Source organism: Echeneis naucrates, chromosome 22, assembly GCF_900963305.1.
Source record: "Echeneis naucrates chromosome 22, fEcheNa1.1, whole genome shotgun sequence".
Taxonomy (NCBI): domain Eukaryota; kingdom Metazoa; phylum Chordata; class Actinopteri; order Carangiformes; family Echeneidae; genus Echeneis; species Echeneis naucrates.
Window position 1 is genome coordinate 4202982 of NC_042532.1, and position 25117 is coordinate 4228098.

General features: G+C 39.4%; 1 protein-coding gene across 1 annotated transcript in view; it reads right to left on the minus strand.

Annotated features, from left to right (window-relative positions):
• babam2 (BRISC and BRCA1 A complex member 2) overlaps positions 1–25117 on the minus strand; it is a 71590-nt gene that overhangs the window by 30437 nt on the left and 16036 nt on the right. The window contains exons 5-6 of the mRNA XM_029493430.1: positions 23112–23306; positions 22112–22186 (exon numbers count right to left, since the gene is read on the minus strand). Of these exons, the coding sequence (XP_029349290.1) occupies positions 22112–22186; positions 23112–23306 (270 nt within the window). The remainder of the gene's footprint in view (positions 1–22111; positions 22187–23111; positions 23307–25117) is intronic.

Below are 25117 nucleotides of genomic sequence, written 5' to 3' on the forward strand. Positions count from 1 at the left end.
ACACACTCATCTACAAATGCTACACAGGGGCTTTACTGCAGGGCTAGTATGGAGGAGGTAAGGGCACTTTGTCTGCCTTCTTCGCCCAACTTTAAATGTCATGCCCAACGTAGTGGGGTGGCTTGACTGACAGCAGGGTTGTTGCGCAAGGACATGTCCAGCTTCTAGGCGAGCAGCTTTGAGTGCCCCTGTACATATGCTGGACACAGTGCTGCTTCAACCCTGAAAAACAACTGGTTGGGCAACAATTCCAACATCACAAGCAATCCTTGAAAACAAGTAATGGTCAGTGATTGAAATCCAGGTAGGAGATTTGAGGAACACTGATGCTAAGCTCAGGACAATTCAAACTAGTCTTACTTCACAAGACTCAACATTGTCTACATGCATGGGATGTTTCTTTTAGTACCTTTTTTTATAACTAAAAAAATAATAATAATAATAAAAAAAAAAAAATAAAAAAAAAAAAATATATATATATATATTTACTTGCAAAATCTTTCCAATAAAAAACTACATCAGAAAAACGTTTTATACCACTGAGCTGAATTGTGAGTCTGAAGAATTGGAAAAGAAAGCTCTCAAGGTCTCATTATGGTGAAAGAAATAGTCTAACACGTACCCACCTTTAGGCAGGGGACAAAATGACATTTGAGCCACCTGCTAGCAGTTGGCTAAATTATTTTTATTAGCTGCCATTTGATCTGTGTCAGTGTCTGTTTAATGCCTTCCATTCTTATACTGAACAAACAAAAGAGTTTTCTGAAATAGGTATTCCTGAAAAAACCTGTAGGACTAAAGAGCTGACACTTCTATCCTGCAGCACTGCCTTTCTGGTTTCTACCAGCATACTGCAGCAGCCTGACTATGTTCCGTCCTTGATGATATTTATACTTATAGTTAGAGCTAAAGTAGTGGAATTCTACAGACACTAGAGGCCCAGGTCCAGTTCAAACATGAACATGGGCAGCATTCATGATCAAGTATACTACACTGAATGTCTGATTAGGATGTACTGACATGTTTGCTGGCAGTTTACTGCCCATGTCTGTTGACTCATAAAAAAACCAAAAACAAAACAGAGGTTTTGGACTCACTTGTCTGATGGCCTAAAAAAAGCTTAATGTTGTGTTCAGTTTATGAATGTTAACCAAGGGGAGAAGGGAGGGATTAAAGAATGCTGCTGTTTTCCATCATTTATGTTTCTTTTAATTAGCATGGGGCAGCAACAACGGAAAACCTGTGTAATAACAAGGTATAGCAATATATATATATGTAGAGTGTTTCAGAAGATAATAGAGGAAAATATTAATCTGTATGTACACACTGCGACTGTTCAGGTCAATATTCATATTAATGGCGTCAAATTAAATGTTTAAAATCCTGGAAGAGTAAAGTGTTGGCAACAAGATTTAAACTACAGGGGTTCCACTTTATTCATTTTACTTTCATTTGAGGGCAAATAATGTCAACAATGAGAAGATGATAGGAGAATTAACTTGTGTTCAATGTCAACATGTTCAACAACACTTTTGAGTCCTTTACTAGAATACACAATGAATGGAAGTCTAATATACAGAGTTATGCTTGGGTCAAACTTTTCATAGGTTGGACAGCAACTGATGCCATCACATCCTGAGGACAGGAAGCACAGAGTCAAGGTGGCGGCTGCCAAAGTGTCTCGTTACATGACATGAAATGTTCTGAAGAGAATTGAGGATATTGCTCCTAATCATGTGGTAGTGCTACTGCTTGTGGGGAGGGGATGAGTGAAGCTGTGGTGCACTTAAGGGCCAAGATGAGCCTGCTTCCTCCACCACAAATCACAGCGCATGCAAGCGCAAGCGCAAGGTAACACAACCCATTTGATAAGCATGTCCAAAAGGACCTAATGTCTCCTCTAAAATACCTGCTTTCGCCATGTCAAACTCTTCATCAATCAATTCTTTGGGTTATGTAACAGGCACAGTAAATGATTAACCTGGCTACTTTGTGTCGCCATATACTTGCACCCCGTGCCAAATCTTCATTTTTCATTTGAAGAATTGCAGAGCAATTATGAGCACTCATGCTCCAATGGGGACCAATGTTGGTAGAGCAGCACCCACCCACACCTGAATGCAGCCCTGTTGGCACAGCGTGCACAGGGTGTGTTCACAAAGCGAATATTAGAAAGTGCTCATCTGTGTCCTGTGTTGAGCATACGCGGCTTTAAGTTTTCATAGGTTAGTAACAGCAGCTGTGAGACATGTTACTGAAATAATACAAATACATGTAGTTTTGCACATTAAGACTTTAAGTAAACTTGGTCACACAGAGGCCATTATTTGCAACATAGAATTTTAACAAATTAATGTTTCTGTAATGTATGAAATGATACTAATACGTAGGAATTTTATTTCGATCAATTCATATTCGATAGGATTGAATAATATGCAAAAAAAAAAAAAGTAAACCCAGGATCTAAGGTGATTAAAACAAACAAAAAATAATCATAATGTGATGATTAATGTTACAGGCTGAGGGAAAATTGATGGAGTATTCTCCATTTCTACAAAAGTCTGGTTATTGTTTGATAACTTCAAAGGCGGGTGGGAGTTGATTTTCTTTATGCTGTTTTCATGCTTTTCTCTAGTACAGATGCAAACACAAGTCACAAGTGCAGCCTGTTGCAAAAGAATGAGCCAATGATGTCTCCACCCTAAAAAGCCACATGCTTAGGATCCACTGCTTGGAAATGAGATTGAATGAGACACCTAACATTGAGTCATAACCAAGGGTGAAATATAGGTTAACATTCTCAGCTGGGCCCACAGCACAGTCAATGTAAATCATCTGAGCTGGGAAAAATAAATGCACACAATCAAGTGGGAAGAACAAAAATAATCACGCAGACATGATTCAACACTGCCAGCTGCTCAATGTGTTTGGAATCCATTAAAAGGGGATTGAACTTCTTTTTCAGGAGGTGGGCAGCTGGCCAGAACCTTTAACTTCTTTGTAACAGTGACTGGCAGATGACCATTGAATGCGCCATTGAGACACCTCAACAGACCGATCATGTCTCACAGAAATACGAGTCATACGTGTGACTATGGCCAAGCGTCACTGTTGGTGTGTCACTGATTGCATGTCACTGCAATGATCTGGCCATCGCTGTACTTAGCCCGTGTAAATCTCAAGTGTATGATGCCACGGCTTCAAGCCACAAGAGTGACTCAAGCATGTTTGCATATGGATAACTGTGTGCCTGTGTGTTCCAAAAAAAACACTGAATGCATCTCATATGTTCACACTGATGACGCAATATAGAGAAGCTTTGACTGGTGACAGGATTATGTGCAACATCTTTAAATTTCAAATTTAATTTGATGATTTTATTGCACTGTGAATTGGGAAACTGGAAACCATTAGCACTCACTGCAAACTGAGAGCAAAAGCAAAAGGCAAGGACAAGCAGGGGCTTAACGCGCTGCTTACTGTGGCATTTTCTGGGGGTGATAGTTGTAATTACATTAATATTGCTTGGTTGACAATGTTGCAGTGTGTTTTTGTCTCACTGGACTGTTAATGAGACAATTCCAGTCATTTGAACCACTTCAGCCCCTTACCCTCCCTTGTTTGGGACCAATGGCATGTTAGGGCCAAAATAACCGTGAAATAAAAGGCATTTAGTGAAAATACAAATCATTTGGTAAACATGAAGAGTTTCTTGAGCACATATCAAAATGTAATGTTTATTCGCATTTGCTGCCTACTTGGTCACTGGTCGAAAGGACATAGTTGTGAGAGCACATAGAAGCTACGAGACATGAAAATTTTGTACATACACTCCTTGCAGTTCTCCTGTCTCATAGTCTCATAGTCAGGACTTTATAAGTGATATTCCAGAGTATCTCAGCAGTGTTGCGTTAAATAATGGATGGATGGAGAAACTATATGTTTAACTAGTGCTACGTAAGTTCCTATTTTTTTTGTTTTGTTTTTACATTCTACTTCTTTGAGACCATTAATGATGATTCCTTTGTTTGTGCATTTCTATGTTGCTTTGGACAAATAAAGGAAGGAGGTAGATTTGAGCTTGGAGTCATTGGCAAGCCAAGGGGAGGCAAGACCGAGACACACAAATGAACACAGACAGTTAACATATAGAGACACAGTTTTACCCTGAAGCCACCAATGTGTTAATAAAAGGCCTAGAGGAGGTAGAATAAGGCACACACAATGCCAAGGAATGGAGAGGTAAATGAAAACTGAATTACATCAGGGTTGAAGGGAGAAAAAAACAACAACAAAGAATTACGAAGGACATTTGGAGGTGTTAAAGAACAACAACATATAGATAGAGCCCAACGTGATGTTGAGCGAGGGCGGAAAGTAGGCCAGATGGAAGTAATTCCATGGAGGCGTGGAGAAGTGTGGGGGGACGGAGGATGGGGGACGTAGAGGGTGGGTGGGGGGGGGTTCTCCTGAGACTGTAATGCTGAAAACCTCTTGATGCTCAGCTAGGGGTACAAGCAGGTGGGTGGGAATCTTCGTTCAGAGATTTAGTGTGGGTGGGCGCAGAGAGGGTGGGGGGAGGGGGGTGACTGTGAATTGCAGATCCGTTGAAGTGGAAGGGAGATGGCCAAGGCCTTTCAGGGGGCATCAGGGGGTCATTTTGGGGTCATTAAGTGCTGGGGAGTGGAGTCTGAGTTTTGTGCTCTCCAACCACTCCTCTTCTTCCCTGTTTGCCATGTATGTCCTCACATCAAAAGGAGGTGACACAAGCTTCCAGGGTTACGTGTCTTTTGAAAGGCACTTTACAATTATAATCTCCCAGTTGAAGATGAGTGCATTATCGATTTATATGTACTCATTCAGATCTAGAGAACAACAATAACTGAGTGTGGGCTTTTTCAAACAAGTAGACACAAAAAATAAATACATTCTAAATTTGCTGCAAATGCTGTAAGTTTTCACCATAATTGCATAAGTCACTGATTCAACAATAAAATAAATAAATAAATAAGATAATTCAATGAAACTAAATGGCCTAGAGCATCATTATCATCATCATTGCAATGAGACAAATTGAATAAATATGTTCCATGATTCCATGTCATGAGGCAAGAAATGACTAAGTTACAGTGAGAAATATTGTAGTTGTTTATCATGTTCAAATGATTATCAATTCACAAGCGTCAGAGGCATCCTGTGACATTAGTCACTGCGTATGCTTCCACACCTAGTTATGATATGATACAAGACTTAATGGGCCAAATGTGTGTCGTCATCATCAATGGGATGCGAGGGCACTAAGATGTCTCTGATGACTACCAAGCTCAAATGAGGATTGCAAGCTGAGTATTGCAGTTGTTTAATAGACATTGAAAATGTGAAAGAAAACAACATAGTGGAGAAAAGAGAAAAGGCAAGGAAGGGTAGAGAGGGCCTGCTGTGAAGCAATATATATATGTGTATATATATATAAAAGGTCAAGGAGCTCATACTTTCTGTTTCTGCTAACCACCTCATGTGGTGAGGCTCGGGTGCCACTAGTCATGTGTCACAACATGGAATAACAGAGAATGCCTGACTCCTCCACCTTGGGGCGTGACCTTTCCGACAACCCGTCTGTCAATGCAGCACCGGGGTTGTCACTGCAAGTGATAGGTCAATAGATGGAGATGCATTGACAGGGGTTAAGATGGGTGATACATAAAGACACTGCAACCTTTATTCAAACAAATACCTGAGCCCTCTGACCCCATTATATATACACTTTATTACTTTTATCATTTAGCTGTATTACATGTCCTGAATAGAAACATTGACAATTTGAATGCTTTGCACTGATGCACATGTATTTTCAATTATTTATCTTAGGCCTCTGTTTGAAACTGGAACAGGTGGAGAATGCAAGGCACTACATACTAATGACAGAAGCGGAGGGTTCTGTCATATTTAGGAAAGTCCCTGCCAATACCAATCACTCTATTTCCATTTGTGGTCAGTATCATGATGTTCCAGTAAAAGGTAAAACATGCGTCTGTTGTTTATAGAGACAAACTTGATAGCCATATTTATTAGTTGGCATCTTCTGCCCAGGCTTGATAGTGCTTTGGTGCATGTCTTGGTGTGTTACTCTCTCATATTGAGAGTGTGAAAGTTTCAGAATGACTACATATCAGCATCATCAGCATGCTTCTGCTGGGGGATAGGCATCCTTTATATGTGTGTTAAAAATTTTATTTCAAATTAGGATAAACCCATTGAGATGCAGCATGTTGTTTTCAAGGGAGACCTAAGCCTTGAAACAGGTATATAAAATATAAGTGCAACACTTTGGAACACTGAAAATTAAATAAGCCATTTTTATATTACAGCACAATTAGTCAAAATGTCCTGTACCACATGGAGCATTTTCCTAATGGTAAGCTTATTGAACTAAGCCTAACTAAGTAGGAGGTACATTATATGGCAGACAGTAATTATGATGATTAAGGGAAACAATACAACAGTGGTATGTAATGCTGCTTGTGCAATGCTATTGTTAGCCTGTTAGCCACACGAGCTACAGCAGCTTAGTTGCTGCAGTTATGACTTTGTCGCATTATTTCAGGTCCTGCCTGATTTTCCTGCTTAAGGTGCCATGCCCTGACAGGTGCAACAAAACAGAAGGTGGAGAGCGATGAACTGCTCATGCCCACACAATCTTCGCACTTCCAGATCATATGGAACAAGTTATGTTCTTATATTGTGTAATATTATGCACTATGTCCTTTTTTGTTGCAAGCCAATACATGTATACATGTTTAATAGTGTCAATGGAGCTCCACAAATACAACAAAATAAATCTCTTTGTTCATTTGTTGGCTTTTAGATATCTTCATATACACCCTCTCATGAACCACAAACAAGTTGAACCAGTGGGAGGGTGTCACCAAGGTTTAGCAGAAATGGTTATGTCATAAGTTCAAATATTTACACTTAGCTCTCAGGGTGTTTCAGGGTGTGGGCATCACTCACCGCAAATTGATATTTACAAGAACATGGATAAAATACTTTCTGGTTTCCATGGGCTTTCTATTTTTAGGATTAAGATTAAGGTTCAAGTATGTCCACCTGGCCACATGCCCAGTCATATGTATTCCAGGCAAAATGCTGCCATACTGTGCTGTAACACAACATAACAATCTCATATTCCTTATGGATGAGTGTTTTTTGTATGTATGATAAGTATGATTCATTAGCTTGGAGTGGTTTACTGTGTGCTATTTCAGCAGAGTAACAAGTTCTTATTTAGACTTTCATTTGCAATGTAACATCCGTTTTTCAGTATAACTGGGAACTTTCCAAAGAACTGGCACTTTTCAAGACCGCAGTCTTTTCGCCTAATGTTTTTTTTTTTTTTTTTTTTGGGGGGGGGGGCAGCCCGAATGTCCAACCTAAACATGAAACTCAAAAAAGTGCTAAAAATACTATATGGGAAATGTGACAGCACTGTGTTAAATCACATTACCCATACCCAGTAAAATGCCATGCACATCATACATTTATGGTTATATAAGCACAACGCTTTATTGCTCATAAACCCACCCTGTGGTGGTGTTTGATTAACACAGATCACATCAAAGGTGATCATGATCAAACATGTCTTCATTTTTCAAAGAAAAAAAAAACAAGAGCTTCCTAATATGTTCACAAAGTATCCAGACCCCGTTTGAAAGATTACCAGAAACCTCTGGAAATTTCTCTGATCTCTAAACGGGATCTCCTGTGTTAAGCCAGAGGGACCATTGGCCAGTCTACTCTGATTAGTCAGTTTTGCAGAGTGGCCAGTTCGAGGATGAGTCCTAGTTGTTCCACAAATTCTCTCTTTAAGAAAGATTGAGGCCACTGTACTCATGTGAGCCTTCAATGTAACAGATTTTGTATCTTTCCCCAGATCTGAGTCTCAACACAATCCTGTCTTGAAGCTCCTCCTCATGGCATTTATACATTGCCATCTGTTTGGTTTGGCTGACTGAAGTTGAACAGTTCAAGGAAGGTCACAAGAAAAGTGAGCTTAAGTGTTGAAATATTGATTGTTCTATTTTTATCTATTCATCTATTTCATATTTCACTGCAGGATGTTGAATGAATACTTATGAGGAATTATTTTTTAGACTTTAGAATAAGTCAGAAAATTTGAAATAATTGAAGGGATCTGAACATGGTCTGAATGCAAAGAAACAATTAACTTTTTCATCATCCAAGGGCAGTGAATTTCATTTAATGCCAGTTTTCTATAGTTTAGAATATCACTAATTCCTCTTACACGTGATAAATGTCAGTTAGGGCACAGATCCAGTTTTGAGTGATGCAATTAAGTGGAGACTGGTAATTTCATGTTCACAGGGATCTGGAAGCCACAAATTTTACAATTCTTTGTGAATGTAGACCTCAGTTTTAGATGAAACAAAGAAATAAACTAATAATCAATCAAACAATCGCATAGCATTGCTTGCTGTTGCAAAGAAAGCCACATATTTGCAGCTGCAATCTTGAGCAAATGTTTTCAGCAAAACAGGTGCTTTTTTCACGGAGGCCTGTGACATCAATAACAGGCACTAATGATTAAAAACATTAAACTGTCTGCATTAACATTATTCGTTTACAAGGCAGTATGCAGGTGTCCTTTGATTTCAATACCACAGCTACAGTTAGTCCGTCCTCTCTTCGTGACAGTCTAAATGATGAGTGAGATGAAAGCATATTAGCATGCAGCTTCATCCAGACTCCATTTAACTTCCTCAATGTGATACTTGTTCTCAGCAGGCTTGGAGCTGGGGAGTACCAGATGTTAAACCAGCTGTCAGGATTTAACAGCTGGTTTCTCAAATCCATGGAGTGCTTGAAAGAGGAAAATCAGATACAAGTTCTGGATCTCCAACCAGGAGGCTCAATTACTTTCAATTACAGACTTCAATCGATAAACCGCAGGTTCATTCCTCTCCAGTCACGGTAAACACCCTCTGGACTGTATGAATATCATGGTGAACATGCTTGTGTCATAATTCATAAACATCAAATAAACCTGCAAAAATGTTTTTTGTTTTTGCTTTGTTTGAGGGATGAAGATAAAAGTTTCAATCACTGTCAATTAAATACAACTGCCAATAACTGTGGTAATTTGTATACATTCAAAAATTAATATATCACTTTCAAAATACTTTAGCTGAGCAGGCAAAACTGCATTGGCCATGTAAAGAAGGCAGATTAGAGGCAAAGAGCTGAGGGTCAGGTATGGATTGTGGAGAAGTGGTCACAAACACAATGGATATAATAGCAGTGAATCACGTCTGGGAGCTCTGTTGCAGCTGGAATGTGATTCAGCTGGATGCTATGGACATTGATCTGCAGAAAAAAGCATTGCTCAGCCAGCAAAGGGAGAGTGGAGATGTTGGGTTTGGTCAAACTTTCTAGGCATGGGTGATCACAAAATAGCCACTTTAAATACTATGCTACTGTTGTTCGCTGGGAAACTGGCAAGACAAACTAGCTGGACAAGGGCTAGCTGGTTAGCATGTTAACTTAAGTGGAAGAAAGAAGGGAAACAGAGACACTAACACCAGTGCCTCCTAGCAAGGAAAGAAATAAAAGTTGACTGGTTGTAAAGAGCTGCTTGGGCTGGCATCAGCTATCTAGTGACAACAAAGAAATGCAAAAATAACTCCTCTGATCAGCAATTTGTGGTCAATTGTCAATCTTTGATATGATCATTTCAATATGGTTTATCCGAAAGATAAACATAAGTGAACACATCGGTGGAGTTGAACAGTTTTTTAATTTTCCATAAATCAGTTTTGACTTGCAGCTCTGTCCCATCTGATAAAATTATAACAAATCACAATGTTATTCATTCAATCATTCATTCATATTCAACTGCTTATCCATTTCTGGGTCACGGGTAAACTGGAGCCAATCCCAGCTCACACTGGGTGAGGGCGGGGTACACCCTGGACAGGTTACCAGTCCATCACAGGACCAACACACAGAGACACACAGAGACCAACAACCACTCACACTCACACCCAGACCAATGGACAATTAACCCAAACATGATGTCTTTGGACGATGGGAAGAAACCAGAGTACCCGGAGGAATACCATACAGGCATGGGGAGTACATGCAAACACCACACGGAAAGGCCCCCACCCTGTGACCTTCTTATTGTGGTGTTTTGCTAACCACTATGCCACCGTGCTGCCGATAAGAATGCCATGTTATGCATAAATACTTTGCGTCTGTGAAAGTAATTGAAAAAAATGCAGATTCCATTAACAATAAAAGCTATATTGAAAGGCTAATGCTGAAAAAATACCACACAATATCAAAAACCTTTTTGTAACCTACACAGAAAACCTCAATGAATAGATAGTATATCTTAGTTTTAAACTAATTTAAATGATAATGTAAGGGTCAACCAGATAGCTCAATGTTAAGGTGAATAAGTTCTGATCAGGTGTCCCCTGGTTTAAATCTCTGCTGGTGTCTGCATGCCAGCCCCTACCATGGCTCTCTATTTCTTGTCTCTGCCACACTGTCAGATAAAGGTGTGTGATTCTCAGAAATTAACTTCTTTTGCATTATTAGATAGGGCAGCTTGACGATTGAAAGAAAATGGGTAAGAGAGAGTGGGGAATGAGATGCAGCAAGTAACACCAGCTGGAACCGAACTGGTATTGCCGACAAAAAACTTGTGGTCTCCTGTTCATTAGGTGCCCCCCCAAAAATAACTTAAAAAACTGTTTATATAAATCAATATTAAGGCCAGTCAAACTATCAATGAACATTTGATAGTGGCTACCTTGGTTGCAGATGATTTTATTAGCCTAAATTAGAAAAGCTCCCACTCTCTGTGACCTAAGATTGAGTTGAGGACTATATGCACAAAACACTTACGTTAGATAATATCCCACAAACCACTGATCTACAATGTTCTTCTCTTTTGCAACTGCATCTAACATCTTGCAACAGAGGAGTTTCAGTCTGCTGTGTCAGCAAACTCAGAAGAGGGATGAGCATTTCCTGCCATCATTTAGGGACTCAAAGTATTAAGGTGCAAATATTACCCACCTTTGGCATTAATTTGAAAATATGCTATTAGAAACATTAAAATACACAACATCTAATGAGAAACATCCATAAAAAGTATTTGTTTAAATTACAAACATAAAATATCCAAAATATAAAATAACATCCTAAGAATAAAAATGAATATTTTAACACTTTCTCACTTCTTCAGTTGGTTATTTCTGTTTTAGAGCTGTTATGTCTGACATTTAAATTCATCCTCAAGAGCATATCAAGCTATAATACAGCCACCATTTAAAAGCCACATAATTGTTTATCTGCGTGGAAGCACTGGCTGGCCTTTTCAGATTTCAGTTGTACACTGCATTAGTGAAGCCCAAACTGGCAATTATTTAACAATGTCTTTTGGGCAACTTGCTTTCCTACTAAATGCCATGTCTCAATGCTATACAGATACGCCATCACTCAGCAACAGAACTTTCAAAAGGCAGTGTGATTTTTTTTTAATGCATCAAGCTATTATTTGGGTTGCTCTGAATTTATTTAAAACACAGCTGAAAACTGGCTTTGCATTTTCACTATTGACAATACAGTACTGCGATAATGTAAACCAGATTTCTAAATAGCGCCGTCATATTAAATCCTATGACAGAGCAGATAGTTCATAAGTGTCAATGGTAAAACGGATCTTGGTTTCAGATCCCACAACAACTATGTGCAAGAAGGCCTTCTCAAACATTACTGATTATTTCAACGCATCCGAAAGAGGATTTATAGATGATACCAACAGAGAACAATAAAAAAATCTAACCCTAACCCTTCTTATGTCTATGAAATCTGAATTACTGTGAGATGATAATGAATTTAATATTTGAGCAGAATTAAGCGTAGCAAATACCACCGTAAACATTTATGGTTGTTAAAAGTTAATATATTGCTAAAGCTTTGACTGAAAATAATTTTTCCTTAAATCATTAGTTAACTATTGTAATGAGTCAAAGGGAGTACAGACAGGGCAATAAAAGCATTATATTTTTGTTTGGCGCCAGCAGAAGCTGAACAACGAAAGAGATGAGACTGAGAAGGCAGAGCAGCACACCACTCTGGGCATTATGGGAGTAACCTGCAATTATTTTATAGCTCTTAAGATTCCTGAGCTCTTAGTCAGTGTTTACCATGCAAGGGCACGGCAAGGCCACAAATTACAACCACTTGCTTTGGCACCAAATGCTCAATAGTCACGCACAGACCTGAGCTTTCCCTCAAAATAGTAGATAGGCCAAGAATAGAAGGACTAAAAGGTAATAGATGGGAGGCACCCATTAGCTCTTTTGTTGTAAGACCATGACTATTGGTAACACTAAAGTCCTTTTAGGCTACATTACCCAGAGACAGCTAATCCTATTCAGTTCCATCTATTGACAGCAGCTCTGACCCGATGTCAGACCATGTGGTTAAAAACCACATGCAGCAGGTCAAACCATCAGATTAGTGAGACAGTCAAAAAGCACATTGGACACAAGTTCAATTAAATTTCATCTACTGGTCATGACACAGCAAATGACATAACAGACAGCATTGACAGCACAGCCAGCTGAAACACACAACCAAGGGTCACTTTAATTATAGCCTTAATGGACCTTAAATGATGGGTGCTGTAGTCACACTGGATGATGTTAAAGCCACAGTCGACTTTGTCATATGTGAGAATATATGTGTGCTGGGACTCTAGCATGCCAATCTGTGTGTTAATGCATGTGTGTTGTGGCTACTGTTGTTTTCCAGGTTTGTGAAGAGAATTGTGAAAGACGCATCATGTGAGGCAGCAGGCTATCTTCAGCCACGACTTCTCCAAAAGCTCAACTGCCACGCAGAGGGGGACGTAAGTTGGAGAGAAAAACCGCAACGAAAGCCTCAGGAGCAGTTGAGAAAGGAGCAGCAATTATGAGGCAACCGGAAAGGTAAAGTGTAACCGCAGCTGCTGCCCGTTGATGAGATTTGTGAGTTATCTGGTGGAATGCTGTGGTAGCCACCATGTTTTCCCAAAAAGTGGGCACAGGAAGATTTTGGACAAACACATGAACACACATGAATTCTAACTTGGAATATCCAAAAGGTGCTCTGTCGCCAGCGGTGATTCAGTGGTGTAGGCAGTTAGTTAAGTGGCTTTGTGCCACTCTCCAGCTCTTTAATCTGGGTTTTTTTTTGTGGGGGAGTTGAGCAAAAGAAATCTGGTGGCCAGATTGACAAGACTGTGAGCATCATGGCACATTATAAATACTGCAATGAAAATTTTACTTTGTTTACTGTTTCCCATTGTTTAATATGATAGAGAAACAATCCAATAGATACTCATTCTCATAAATGCCAGAAAGTGGAACTGCTTTATTGCTATTCGATGACTAAATGAGAAAACACTGCAGATCAGGTGAAGCTTTTTTGTCTTTGCCAAAAAACAAAACAAACAACAAAACAACAACAAAAGACTAAATAAATCATTTACAGCTATGAACCAAATTGTAAAAGAATACACTTGCTCTGTTTATCTATGACCAGGCAAGAGTAAAAAACTGTGGAAGACTTGCTGTTGCTATTTATAACAGTAAAATTATCATCTTTAAGTTGTATAGATTGAACAACAACAAAACAAAAAAATAATAAAAATTCACAGTTAAAGTCCTGGATATTTTGACGTTTTATAACCTAAACAGCAAACTGAAAATTATCAGCCGTCAATGGAAATCAACGTTAGTTACAGGCCTAGCTCACAAGTGGATTAAATTCCATCAGGGCATGGACCAAAATAAAACACATAATAAATAAAAACAGATGTGAATTGATTCAACCAGATGGCTTGAACTGAAACAAGAGAGTATTTTATAATGTGTATACATGCTCACTATGTATTATTACAGTTATTCATTTAATAATGACTATTTCTGAGCAAGACCTTCAAATTCAACTGGTCTCTGTATCATTGCCTTCACTCCTGGGGGCCACTGTGTCGGTTTCCTTGTACCTTGATGCATATCCTGGCCTTTCATTCTGTACAATACAAAATTAACCAACTGATTGTACTGACAGCTCATGATAAATGTAATACTGTTTATTCATTTCGGAACAGGAAAGCAAAATCACTTCTAGAGTATTTTTCTAAACCATTATGGCATGTGACTGAAATTAATGTGCACAAACTGCTTTGCACTTCCAGCAACAGAATTAATGCAATGAATAAACCATTTTCAATGCATGCATTCTAATTTGAGTGCACTGTTATCAGATTCATAAATCTTAGGGGGAATATTTCATTTTCTATATGATGGAAATGTATCATTACCGAGGTTAAACCCAATTAGAACTGTACGGCCTGCATTCATCATCATCATTGTTCATCTGCAAACATGCCATTGCTCCATCATGTTTATGATGAATTCATAATTCGCCATGACTGGCTGCTGTTAATATTCGCAAGCAAAACTGCCAGACTCACAATATCGATACCATCCAAAATGAAATAAACAGGGAGAGGTTAAGAGTGGGTTGGCAAGATTAGATTTAAATAAACAACTCCTACTTAAGCAGTCCTTTGAATTAATAAAAGATGACCTCAGGCACCAGTAACACTTCTAGGTTGATCCGTTCATAGCCCGTTTAAAACTAAAATAGAAACAAAACTGTTAACTGTTATACAGGCGATAGGTTAGAGACATGATTTTCTTCTTCTTTTTTTGCGATGTGTCATAACTGCAGTGAAATAGCTACAGCTACAGCTACAGCGGAAGAAAGTTGCAGTAGAGGTTAATCATTCTAATGACACAAAGAAAATTGCCCAAGGGCATGCAACGTAGCTGTGTTGCAGCTTGCCTTTGGGCAATTTTCTTTGTAAAGAACATAGTTGTTATACACAAAATATACATATACACATATAACTATACATATATGTGCTAAATTAATGTTATATATAAAAAAATTATGTCTCAATGGTAGGCCTTGCTGAGATATGCATTTTAAGAAATAACACACCTTAGCAAATGTAAGGTTTTTATTGGGCTATGTATGAGAATTTTTTTTAACTATTTCATGTGTTTTCCTTGAGGGAGTTAGAGGTCAGGTTCGCAGTGACCTAAAACATGCTTTACCTTTGCATTTTTCAGAAATAAGGGGAATCTCTTCAAATATGGTCCAAATATCTCTTTGAACTGATGAGACCCTAGTGGTCAAAGGTCAAGGTTGTTGTGAGCTCACAAAAAAATGCTTTTGGTCTCTTGAATGTGACATGTCACGTTCTCTTTTTCTTCAAATTTAGCATTCAGACATTCAAACATTCAGATGAACTAATTCAAAGTTGCTGGGCGAACACAAAATACTAGTATTAGCAGGGCAGTATTATAAAATATTAAAAAGAATCAAGGTGATGATCTTATGTCAGTAGCAGACAGGTAATGAGCAAGTACCTCTGTCGCCTGTGACCAACAGCTTGTGTAAAGATGATCCCAGCTAAATTTTTAATAATGTCATATCTGGTGTACATGAACCTTATTAATCACAGAGATGTCTATCATAAATTCATGGAATATTTAAAGAAATTGAAAGAAGGATGCACTCTCACCCTCTTGCTACTGAAGTGAAGGACGCTCTTTGATAAACATGCTCATTAGGCACCAGGAGTACATTTGAAGAGGATTATTAAAAGGAACATGTTTATGTTTTCTCTCTCTCTCTCTGTTAAGTAGTGAATGAGGCTGCTTTGCACTAAATAGTGTTTAGACAGTAAAGATCCCTTCACTTTTAATATTCAATAATAATCAACTTTATGAGTAAATATGATGTGTTCAGTTTTTATTCAAAATTTTTCTTTTCTTAAAACTCTACCATTGTTTGAGAAAGCAACATTGGATCCAACCTACTTTAAGAGATGATATTTTGATGAAGGGATTAAAAAAAGACATTAAAAAGGGAGGTACAGAAATAATCTGATGCCGCCACTGCAATTGAAAAGACAGTACAAAGGCCCTTGGCTCTGCTTCACTCTGACCCTCTAACAACAAATAATTAGGGTAAAAATATGTAAGTGCTCTTGCTGATGCATGTAAAGCTTGAACAGACAAAGCTAAGGTACAGAGAGGCCGGGGGGCCCAATGGAGCCTTCCGTCAGGCCAAAGCAAAGTTGACCTGGAGGAGTGTTATACCAGTTGCTGCGCAGAGAAGAAAAAGGTTCAAAGCAAACATCTACAAATACAGATTTAGTGGAGAAGTTTAACATTTTGGGAGAAACGCAATTTTGCAAAAAGAATGGCACTATCCTCTAATCCATTTCACAACCCTGCAGCTGAGCGAGCAGGTTAACTTAGTTTAGTGTAAGCAGCATAAGGTAGCATTTGTTCACATACAGCAAATCAAGGCTTTGTCAGAATGCAGGACAGTGGATTATTATCTGTCGAGGCAGTAAAATGTCTCCCCCTTCAGCCAATGGCTGAATTTGTCACAAATGGCCCACTTCAATCGCAGGAATCTGTCTGGCTGGTGAAGGTGACAGGAGGTGCAACTGTCTCACCTGGCGGCACTTGAGACAGGACAGCCAATGCCATCAAATGAGGTATCCACAGTAAGAATAAAAGGCTTACTGAAGTCAGGGTGGATAAAGGTGAAACTCTCTTGAGTTTTAATCCCCCAAAATTCATACACATGAACGCCGCTGGACTATTGGATAGGCCTTGATGCGTTCTGATGTACTCATGGCCGTGTACTAGTCTAGTGTTCCTCATAGATCAATTAATTCACCTTCTTATCCGTTTATGGGTCGCAGGGGGGATGCTGGAGCCAATCCCATCTCACACTGGTTGAGGGTTGGGTACACCCTGGGTTGGGTACACCCTGGACAGGTCACCAGCCCATCACAGGGCCATTCACATATTAACCTAAACATGCATGTCTTTGGACCGTGGGAGGAAACCTGAGCCTCTGCCTGGTGAAGCAGTGGGTGTGTGTCCTTCACTGTCTTGCCAGTGAAGCATATGAAGTAGGTACAGATACACAGACTGCCATCTTTCTTCTACACCAAGACCAAAGGTGACGCATACTCACTGTTTTAATTTCGAATTATACCTCTTTCCTCCACTTCACTGAAAACGGTTGTTAGCTTTTCATATTAGCTAGGCGGCAACCAAGGATATGGCAGGTGAAATTGCCTCTCATCTGCAAGGTTTATCTTGTGGACAAAGTCTGTGGGCTCACCACAATCCATCTTGCCTCTTGAGAACACATATCGTACTCAGTTCTCAACAGGCTGCAACAGTCTGCCTATCCAAAGGTCTGAAACCTCACAAGCATTCAGGTTTAAGTCCTCCATTCTCAGCTTGTGTAGAGCATCTTTCATCTGCTCTTGAGACATAGTTGCCAGTGGGTGCTATGAGACACTTTGCATATTGATACAGATCTTGTCAGGCAGAGGCAACTCTTCAGCTGCAATGCATGGGGATACATCTGCAACCTTCCTGTTCCTCTTCAAGGTCACTGAGTGACTATATAGATATTAAGGGTGTAATGGTATGTATATTCGTACTGTGCGGGGAACTTGGTAGGAATATGTGTGTCCAGAATGTATACAAAATATTACTAAGATGAAGCAAAGCAGAACTACTCGCCACTCCTTGTTTCCTCCAGGTGATGGAACAGTATCACAAAGCTCTGTATGTTGTTGCTGAGCCATCTTAGCAACCTCTTCTAGCATGTGGAACAGACCAGCCTCACTGAGCTTGAGCTACTCAAGCAAATTTGAGTTAATAACAACCCAGCCTAATGTTAGTAAAGATGAACCACAAGGAGCCATCTGGTAACTTGTTTTAGCACCCAGCGTTAGCATGAAGCTCATATTTTCTGTGATTTCTAAATTGAAGAATTCAGCATTTGAGTAAGATTTCAAGTTTATTTCAACTTGCATAGCAAAGTCAAAGAGGTTTTTATTTTGACATATATATATATATATTTGTGTGTGTATAATATATTTTTAATAAATATTTATATTTATTATATTTTTAATAATTTCATAATCTGGTATGTCATGTAAGAAAGATTGGAAATGCTATTGACTGAAGTATTCATCAAATGACATGATGAAACATGCAGAACGCAAGAGCTTACAGTCTCAGAAACCAGCAATTACACCGATTCAGAGGGACGAGCAGCAGGTCAATCAGAGAAACCCTCAGCAACAAACAGAGCAGTAAGTGCTTTATAGCACACACACACATCAGCAGCTGTAAACATTTATCATGGGGTTTATGCGTATTTATATTGGGATTGTTTTGTTTGCATATTATATATTTCTTAATTGTATTTACTTCAATTGGGAATTTCAAGTTCAACTGAAATAGCTATATCTAGTATTGATTGATATATTTGATATCACTTATTACCCGAGTTTCAATCATATTACGCCCATCACATGATCAGCAAAGTGGAAAGAGGAAAAGGAATCCAGCTGCACGTGAATCTACACAAAGACACGCACAGAGACATGCACAAATCGCTTTGTAGCTGGTGACATGGGTCAGTCCTTGTGGGGGAAACAAAGCTCAAGTGAAGCGAGAGCAGAGGGCTCAGTCACGAACGTGGTGTCATTCCGCGCTGATCAGTGTAGACATGTAGCGGCAAGCCGCCGCTACACATATATGTACTCTCCAGAGCAACAGCAGCAGAAGGGATAGCATTTAAAGAGGAGGTGATAGTTGTAATTCACTGAAGAATTTGTGATATCGCATTCTGGAGGTGATATAAGTGACAGGTACAAAGGAGGTTTTAATCTAAATCTCAGTCTTACATGTGTTCTTTTATCTTATTTAATCCCTTAGTGTAAGGGAATACCAAAGGAGCCAGGTTTTACTACAGCCACCAACCACATTATAAGATCTTACTGATATGCGATGAAGTGGGAGGTCAAAGGCAACTTATAAATGAGAGGTTATAAGTATAAGCAACTTCAAACTGGTGACATCCCAGAGGTCAAGCCACAATCAAAGGATGACACACTAAAATGGTGCCCAAGAGAACTACATGCCCTTTAAAGGGGAAGGAAACTGCCAACATCCATCCGTGTGCATTTCACTAGCTTCCCTTCATCTCAAATCTCAGTGTCCTTTCCACTCTTTTATTTTGACTATGACTGCCCCCTTTTAAAATAATAAATAATAAACAAATAAACTGGTGTTCCTCCTCTCTCCCTGAGGCTGGACAGTCCATGCAGGAAGGTAAACATGTCCACTGTGGTGAGCTCAGACCATGCGGATGCTTTGCTTCAGGTAACGGTCGTCCTCCACTGCTCTGCGCCCACCAGCAACATCTCAGCGCTCACTAGCGGTGAAAAGTAGCCTGTGTCTGAACAAATTTCTGCTTCGGTGCCAAACCCTCCCTCCTCAAGCAAGGACATCCATGGATTTGATGGGAGGTTGATTCAAATGAAGGTCAACAGTTTGACCTCTACCTACAGTACCTGGCTGATGGCTTACACTCTGCAGAGTATCATCTTTTTTGATTTTTTTTTTTTTTTCTCCAGTCAAGAAGGCTGGCTGGAAATGGCTGGAATGTATTCTGAAGGCTTACTGGGAATTCACGCCAGGAGAAGCCTTGTGTTAAAATAATGCATGAGACTGCTGGTGGGGGCAAGTTGCTTCAGGTATCAGACCTATCAATGAGACAATGAAACATACTCGAAGAGTCTCATAAACAGAGCCATGACTGAACCCTTGTCAGACAGCACAGTGCTGTGCAGTGGTTCATGATACTACAGTATATCTCATTATAAATACAGGAGGAGACATTCACAGGGAACAAAGTGATGAAATAAAAACACTAATCTGACACAAAACACCACAACCAGTGTAGAAAGAAAGAGATCCAGAGGTTAAGAGCAGATGGAGGTGGATATGAAATTGATCTGCATGTTTAGTTTATTTTAGACCAAAACTGTATCTATAATGTATTTATGTGACAGTTCAGAAATAAAAGTTCAGTAACCGTGTTCCTTAGTAGATGTTTAAAGTTAGCCAATTAAAAAATTCCTCTTCAAAGATGTTTTCAACTCTTTTTAAATACTCTGCTGTGGTTTATTTTGTTGAACATAGTTTTCCAAAATTAAATGGGATGAGAAAAACATATATGTTTAGTGTCTAAGCATATGTTGGCACCTGAATCACATCCCGACTTATCAGGACAGTTATTGAGGTTTGTTGGCTTGGAAATGGCAGTGGCTAACACAGTGTTAGTGGTTGTACCGATACAAACTTTTGCCTGCCTCCCTTCTCCACAGGATAATAGAACTGGTTCCTTAGATTTGTGACAGATGACTCCCTGTCTGTCTGAATCTGTTTTTATTGGTTCAGTGCAGTTTAAGAGGGAAAGATTTGGTCATGATGTTGACAGACAATACTCACAACAGGTTTTGTATTATATTAAAGCACCATACTGACGTGTGAACAAAGTTTAAACTGTTTCACTGGAGGTGGTCTGGACCAAACCAGTGCTCCTATTATTTGCATACACCTTCAACATATGCATGTGCAACAAGGAGAAAGGTGCACCTTGCAAGCACAAATGGCAGCTGTTGTTTCTATTTGATACACACCACGTCACATGTGCATTGGATTTACTGCAGAAGCTGCATTAAATCTGGTCCTGTGTTCGCAAATTATCTACTTCATATACATATACAGCGTTTGTCTGCCTGCTCAGTCTGGAAGTACAGTAGGAGTGAATTAACTGCACTTTAACTGCTTTAGAACAACACATCTATGGTGAAATGCACTAATGCGGTTGGCTCGAAGCTGTATTCACACTGACAGAATTAATTGTATGAAACTGTCAAACTGAAAATTCAGGTCATTGGTTTGGCGTAAAATACATTTGTGTTCTTAGAGTCCAGCCTATATGCTGCATAATCCAGTTCCTCTGTAATGCGTAGGTGGACAAGGTGTGGGCTGATGTTCATTACTTTTCCTCTCTGCAAGTCAATACTCTTCCTTAGTCTTCAAATGCTCCCATGGAGATTCTATGTATACCCTAGCTGCCAAATACAGCATAATATTAAGTGTGTGTTTGTGCATATGTGTGTGTGTGTGTGTGTGCATACATGTGGTGCAAAAAACATGATATGATTCGAGTGACAGGAATGTACATTCACATCCCAGATTTCGTCTCTAATAAGATCACTAAATATTACAGTTCTTCTTAGACCACCACCCACTGGTTAAAGGTGTCAGTGTGTCTGCCTTGCTTTTGAAAGTATTCGCATAGAAACCTCCAGCAAGTGACAGCATGCTTGTTTTAAAAAAATGTCACCGGTAGTGCTACCTTCAAGGATATGTCCAGAAACTTTCCTACCTCAGGACATGCAGGTAAGAAAATAATAAAAATCTATCATCAGCACTGACAGGTATCTGAAATATGGCTTGGACTGGGGAGGGCTCCATTCAAAGCCAGAAGAGAAGGACAAGTGTCAGCGCTGCAGGTCGGAGATACATGGGGACAAAGGCTGATGTGAGGCTGATGTGAGGCTGATGATGGCTGCTGTTTTCCTTATGTTTACCATCATTTCTCTTCACAAACAGAGGCTAGGCTGGAAAATGCCAGAGAGCCAGGGCCTCCAGCGGGCAGACAGTCAAGGATTGGAAGGGGGATGGGGTGGGTGTGGGGGGCAACACGAATAAAAAGAGAACTGGAGATAAAGCAAGGGGCAAAGGCAATTGCAGATGAGAAAGAATCAGGGAGAGAGGGAGAGAGGGAGAGAGAGACAGCGAGTTTGTGTGTGTGTGTCTGGGTTTGGGCTGAGCTGCCTCCAGACAGCACGCAGCTCAGAGCAGATCGAGAGTGACGGCTTGCTGATTAGTCAACTCACAGCCCCCCTAGTCTGGAGTCTACATACATGCACACACATACATGTGCGTGCACGCGTACTCTTATGCTCTTATGACTATGTGCATACAAAATATATGGCTACATATATATGTAGTAAAATGGCCACTCATTATATTTGCAAAAATAGGTCTGGTTGTGTTACCTTTAGGAGATAGACTGGGATATTGCTGAAGTCCACAGGGAGTTTAAGTAGGAAACGAGCTGAGAACTCTCCTGTCTGCAGAATAAGAGATGAAGTTCACAAAACATTTCAAATACAATCATCAACAGTAAGAATTTTTGATGCTTCAGTGTGCAGAATGCAACTGTATTTTATAAAACATAGTATCTAGAAAATAAACCAAACTGCTTAATTGGCCAGTGTAAGGAAAAATTCAGAAATAATTAAATATCATATTATATAAAAGAATAGCATGCATACTCATAGCAATACACTGCGAACTTAGAACTTAGGAAAAATGTAGATTTTCTTTTTCTTTCTTTGAACAGAAGGCATTATGCTTACAAATCCAGCCCTTTAACCTACCAGAAGGCATGTATGCCTTTTTAAAAGTCCTGCTTAATTAAAAGTTTTAGTTTGAATATTGGATGTGCCATTCTTACATATTAAGCAAACTACCACTTTCATTAAATCACTCTGTCATTACAAAAAAATCATTTTGAAATAATTGAATAATAATTTTAAATAATAAAATCTGTAATTTGAGGCTATTGTGACAATTTAACATCACAAACCAATTTTCTTTGGAGAATTTTGGTAAATTTATGTTGTATTATTTAATTTCAAGACAATTGAAGTGCACCCTGTTGTGTAACCACAAGACTGGGTTGTGTGCTCATGAGTAACTATGATTATGTGTCAATACACACAAACAGCTACACAGATGTTTGCACACATAGCTATAAGATTATGTACGATGGTGCAGAACTAACTGAGAATGGTCAAAATAAAACAAAACTGAAGTCCAACTTGATCATATCACATCATATCTTCATCTTCAACAATCAAATTAACTGATGTTTTCTATTCAAGACTGACTGATCTACAGGAACAACATGTCAAAAGTGTTTCCTTTGGAACATTTTCATGTACGTGTTATTATTTTTTTTTTTTATGCACCCACTTGACATCAGGCCCTTACCCAGCTGTTCTTGCGTCCAGCATAAATCTCCATGTTGTGGCCATAATCGGGATCCTCCAGGAGGCTGTCGTATTCGAAGAGGAGCCTGGAGCTCTCGCGCAGACGTTGACACTGGTAGTGGTGGTACTGCTGGATCAGCTCCTTCACCAGTTGGAGCAAACATTCAGGATTCCCTGCGTCCCACTGGACCAAGTGCTGAGGTAGGAAGCAAAGGACAGATATAGGACATGCCCTTTCATCATGTTGATGGTGAAAAGGATTCCTACATTTGAAATTTTGTCTGATGGCACAATCCTGGCACAAGACAGTCTGCTGGTGAAAGTCCAACTCTGACTTAAATTTTCCCCCATGATTACAGAAAGTTGCACATCAGTCAAATACAATGCAGACAATAGTCTGACTCAACTTGCATAAAAGATATGATCACTTTGAACAACTTATTAAGATGCAGTTGGATGACAATAAATAGCTGTAGTAAAGTGGATAGGAAATTGGGCTGTTAGCATTTAACTTGTGAAAAGGGGAAAAAAAAACAACTATAGATTCACAACGATAGCCAAATCCTAACAAATGGTACTTCCCATTACCAGATCAGAAGGAAAGGGTTGTTCTAAAGGATGTCCTGTTGCCACAGACTGATTTAAGCTGAAATGGAAAAGTACTGAACCTGACCTCTTTTATCTGAAACTTCTCTGCCTGCTGCTACCACATTGATTCATAACTAAAGAAAACTATCTTTTTGACACCCTCACACACCCAGACAATTTATTTTATATAATTTTTATCACAATGCTGAAATTGGAAAAGCTGACGCCTATATCTGTATTTGTTTGTATAACAGTTATTATAATGTGGACTCAAAGCATTTCGGTTGATTTATTAGTTTACCTTGCATATCTAAATGGTCCAGAGTGCATTGTGACTCTCCCAAAACACTTCAACAACGGACTGAGGTGGGACAGCACAATGCAAATTTATAGGCAAAACGTACAATTATGTGCAACAACCTGTCACATATGAGAAAGCAGAGCAAACCAGATGTGAAACCTCCTCTCCAGTGAATAATGAAAAAGACTTATAATTAAGGCAGTCAACTGTGTGTGAATATACACAGGATATTAAAGGAAACGTGTCTATGTTTAATGAAGACAAATGATTGGCTGAGTGGGCAGCACAGCAGCATAGTGGATAGCACTGTTGCCCCACAATTAGGTTGTGGGATCGGTTCCCGAGCCTGGGGCCTTTTTGTGTTTTGCATGTTCTCCCCGTGCCTGCGTGGCCTCCCACTGTCCAAACACAAGCATGTTTAGGTTTACTGGTGACTCTAAATTGTCTGTAGGTCTGAGTGTGAGTGGTTGTTCATCTCTGTCTCTGTACATGAAGGTCTGCGAAGGTCTAAAAACCTGTCCAGAGTGTACCCCTCCCTCGCCTAATGTGAGGGTCCAGCAGTGACCACTCGACCCGGTAAGTGGTAGAAAACGGATGGATGCATGAATGAATGAATGGCTGAGTTAATAAGAATCGATTGTGAGACTGAAGCAGAAAAAGCAAATATAACTGGTTTAATGAGTTCACTGCACTCTTTTGACTTTGAAAATCCATAAGGCCAAAAGAAGATTTATGGTCATTTAAAAAAACAGCAGTTTAAAGAGATTTAAATTGAGACAGAGTTTTCATGTCATTGCTAACTTTTCAAATGAACATGACCTGACACTTGTCACTTTGAACGTGCACCTGAGCAAATGTTCATGTCCCTGATCAGAGATTTAAAATGAGGATGTGATGTCAACCATCGAAGCCGGTGGAATCACAGTGATTCCTTTCCCGTGTCTCATTCTGGAAATTAAATATTCCTGGACGACTCAAACTTTGAATAGACAAACCAATAAGCTGCACAACTTGATGACATAATCACAATTCCAACGTAAATGTGTCACTACAGTCCGGTGTTGTTTCTCCCTGCCATGCTGTTGCACCCTAAAACCTATTGAATGCAGATTGTCCTA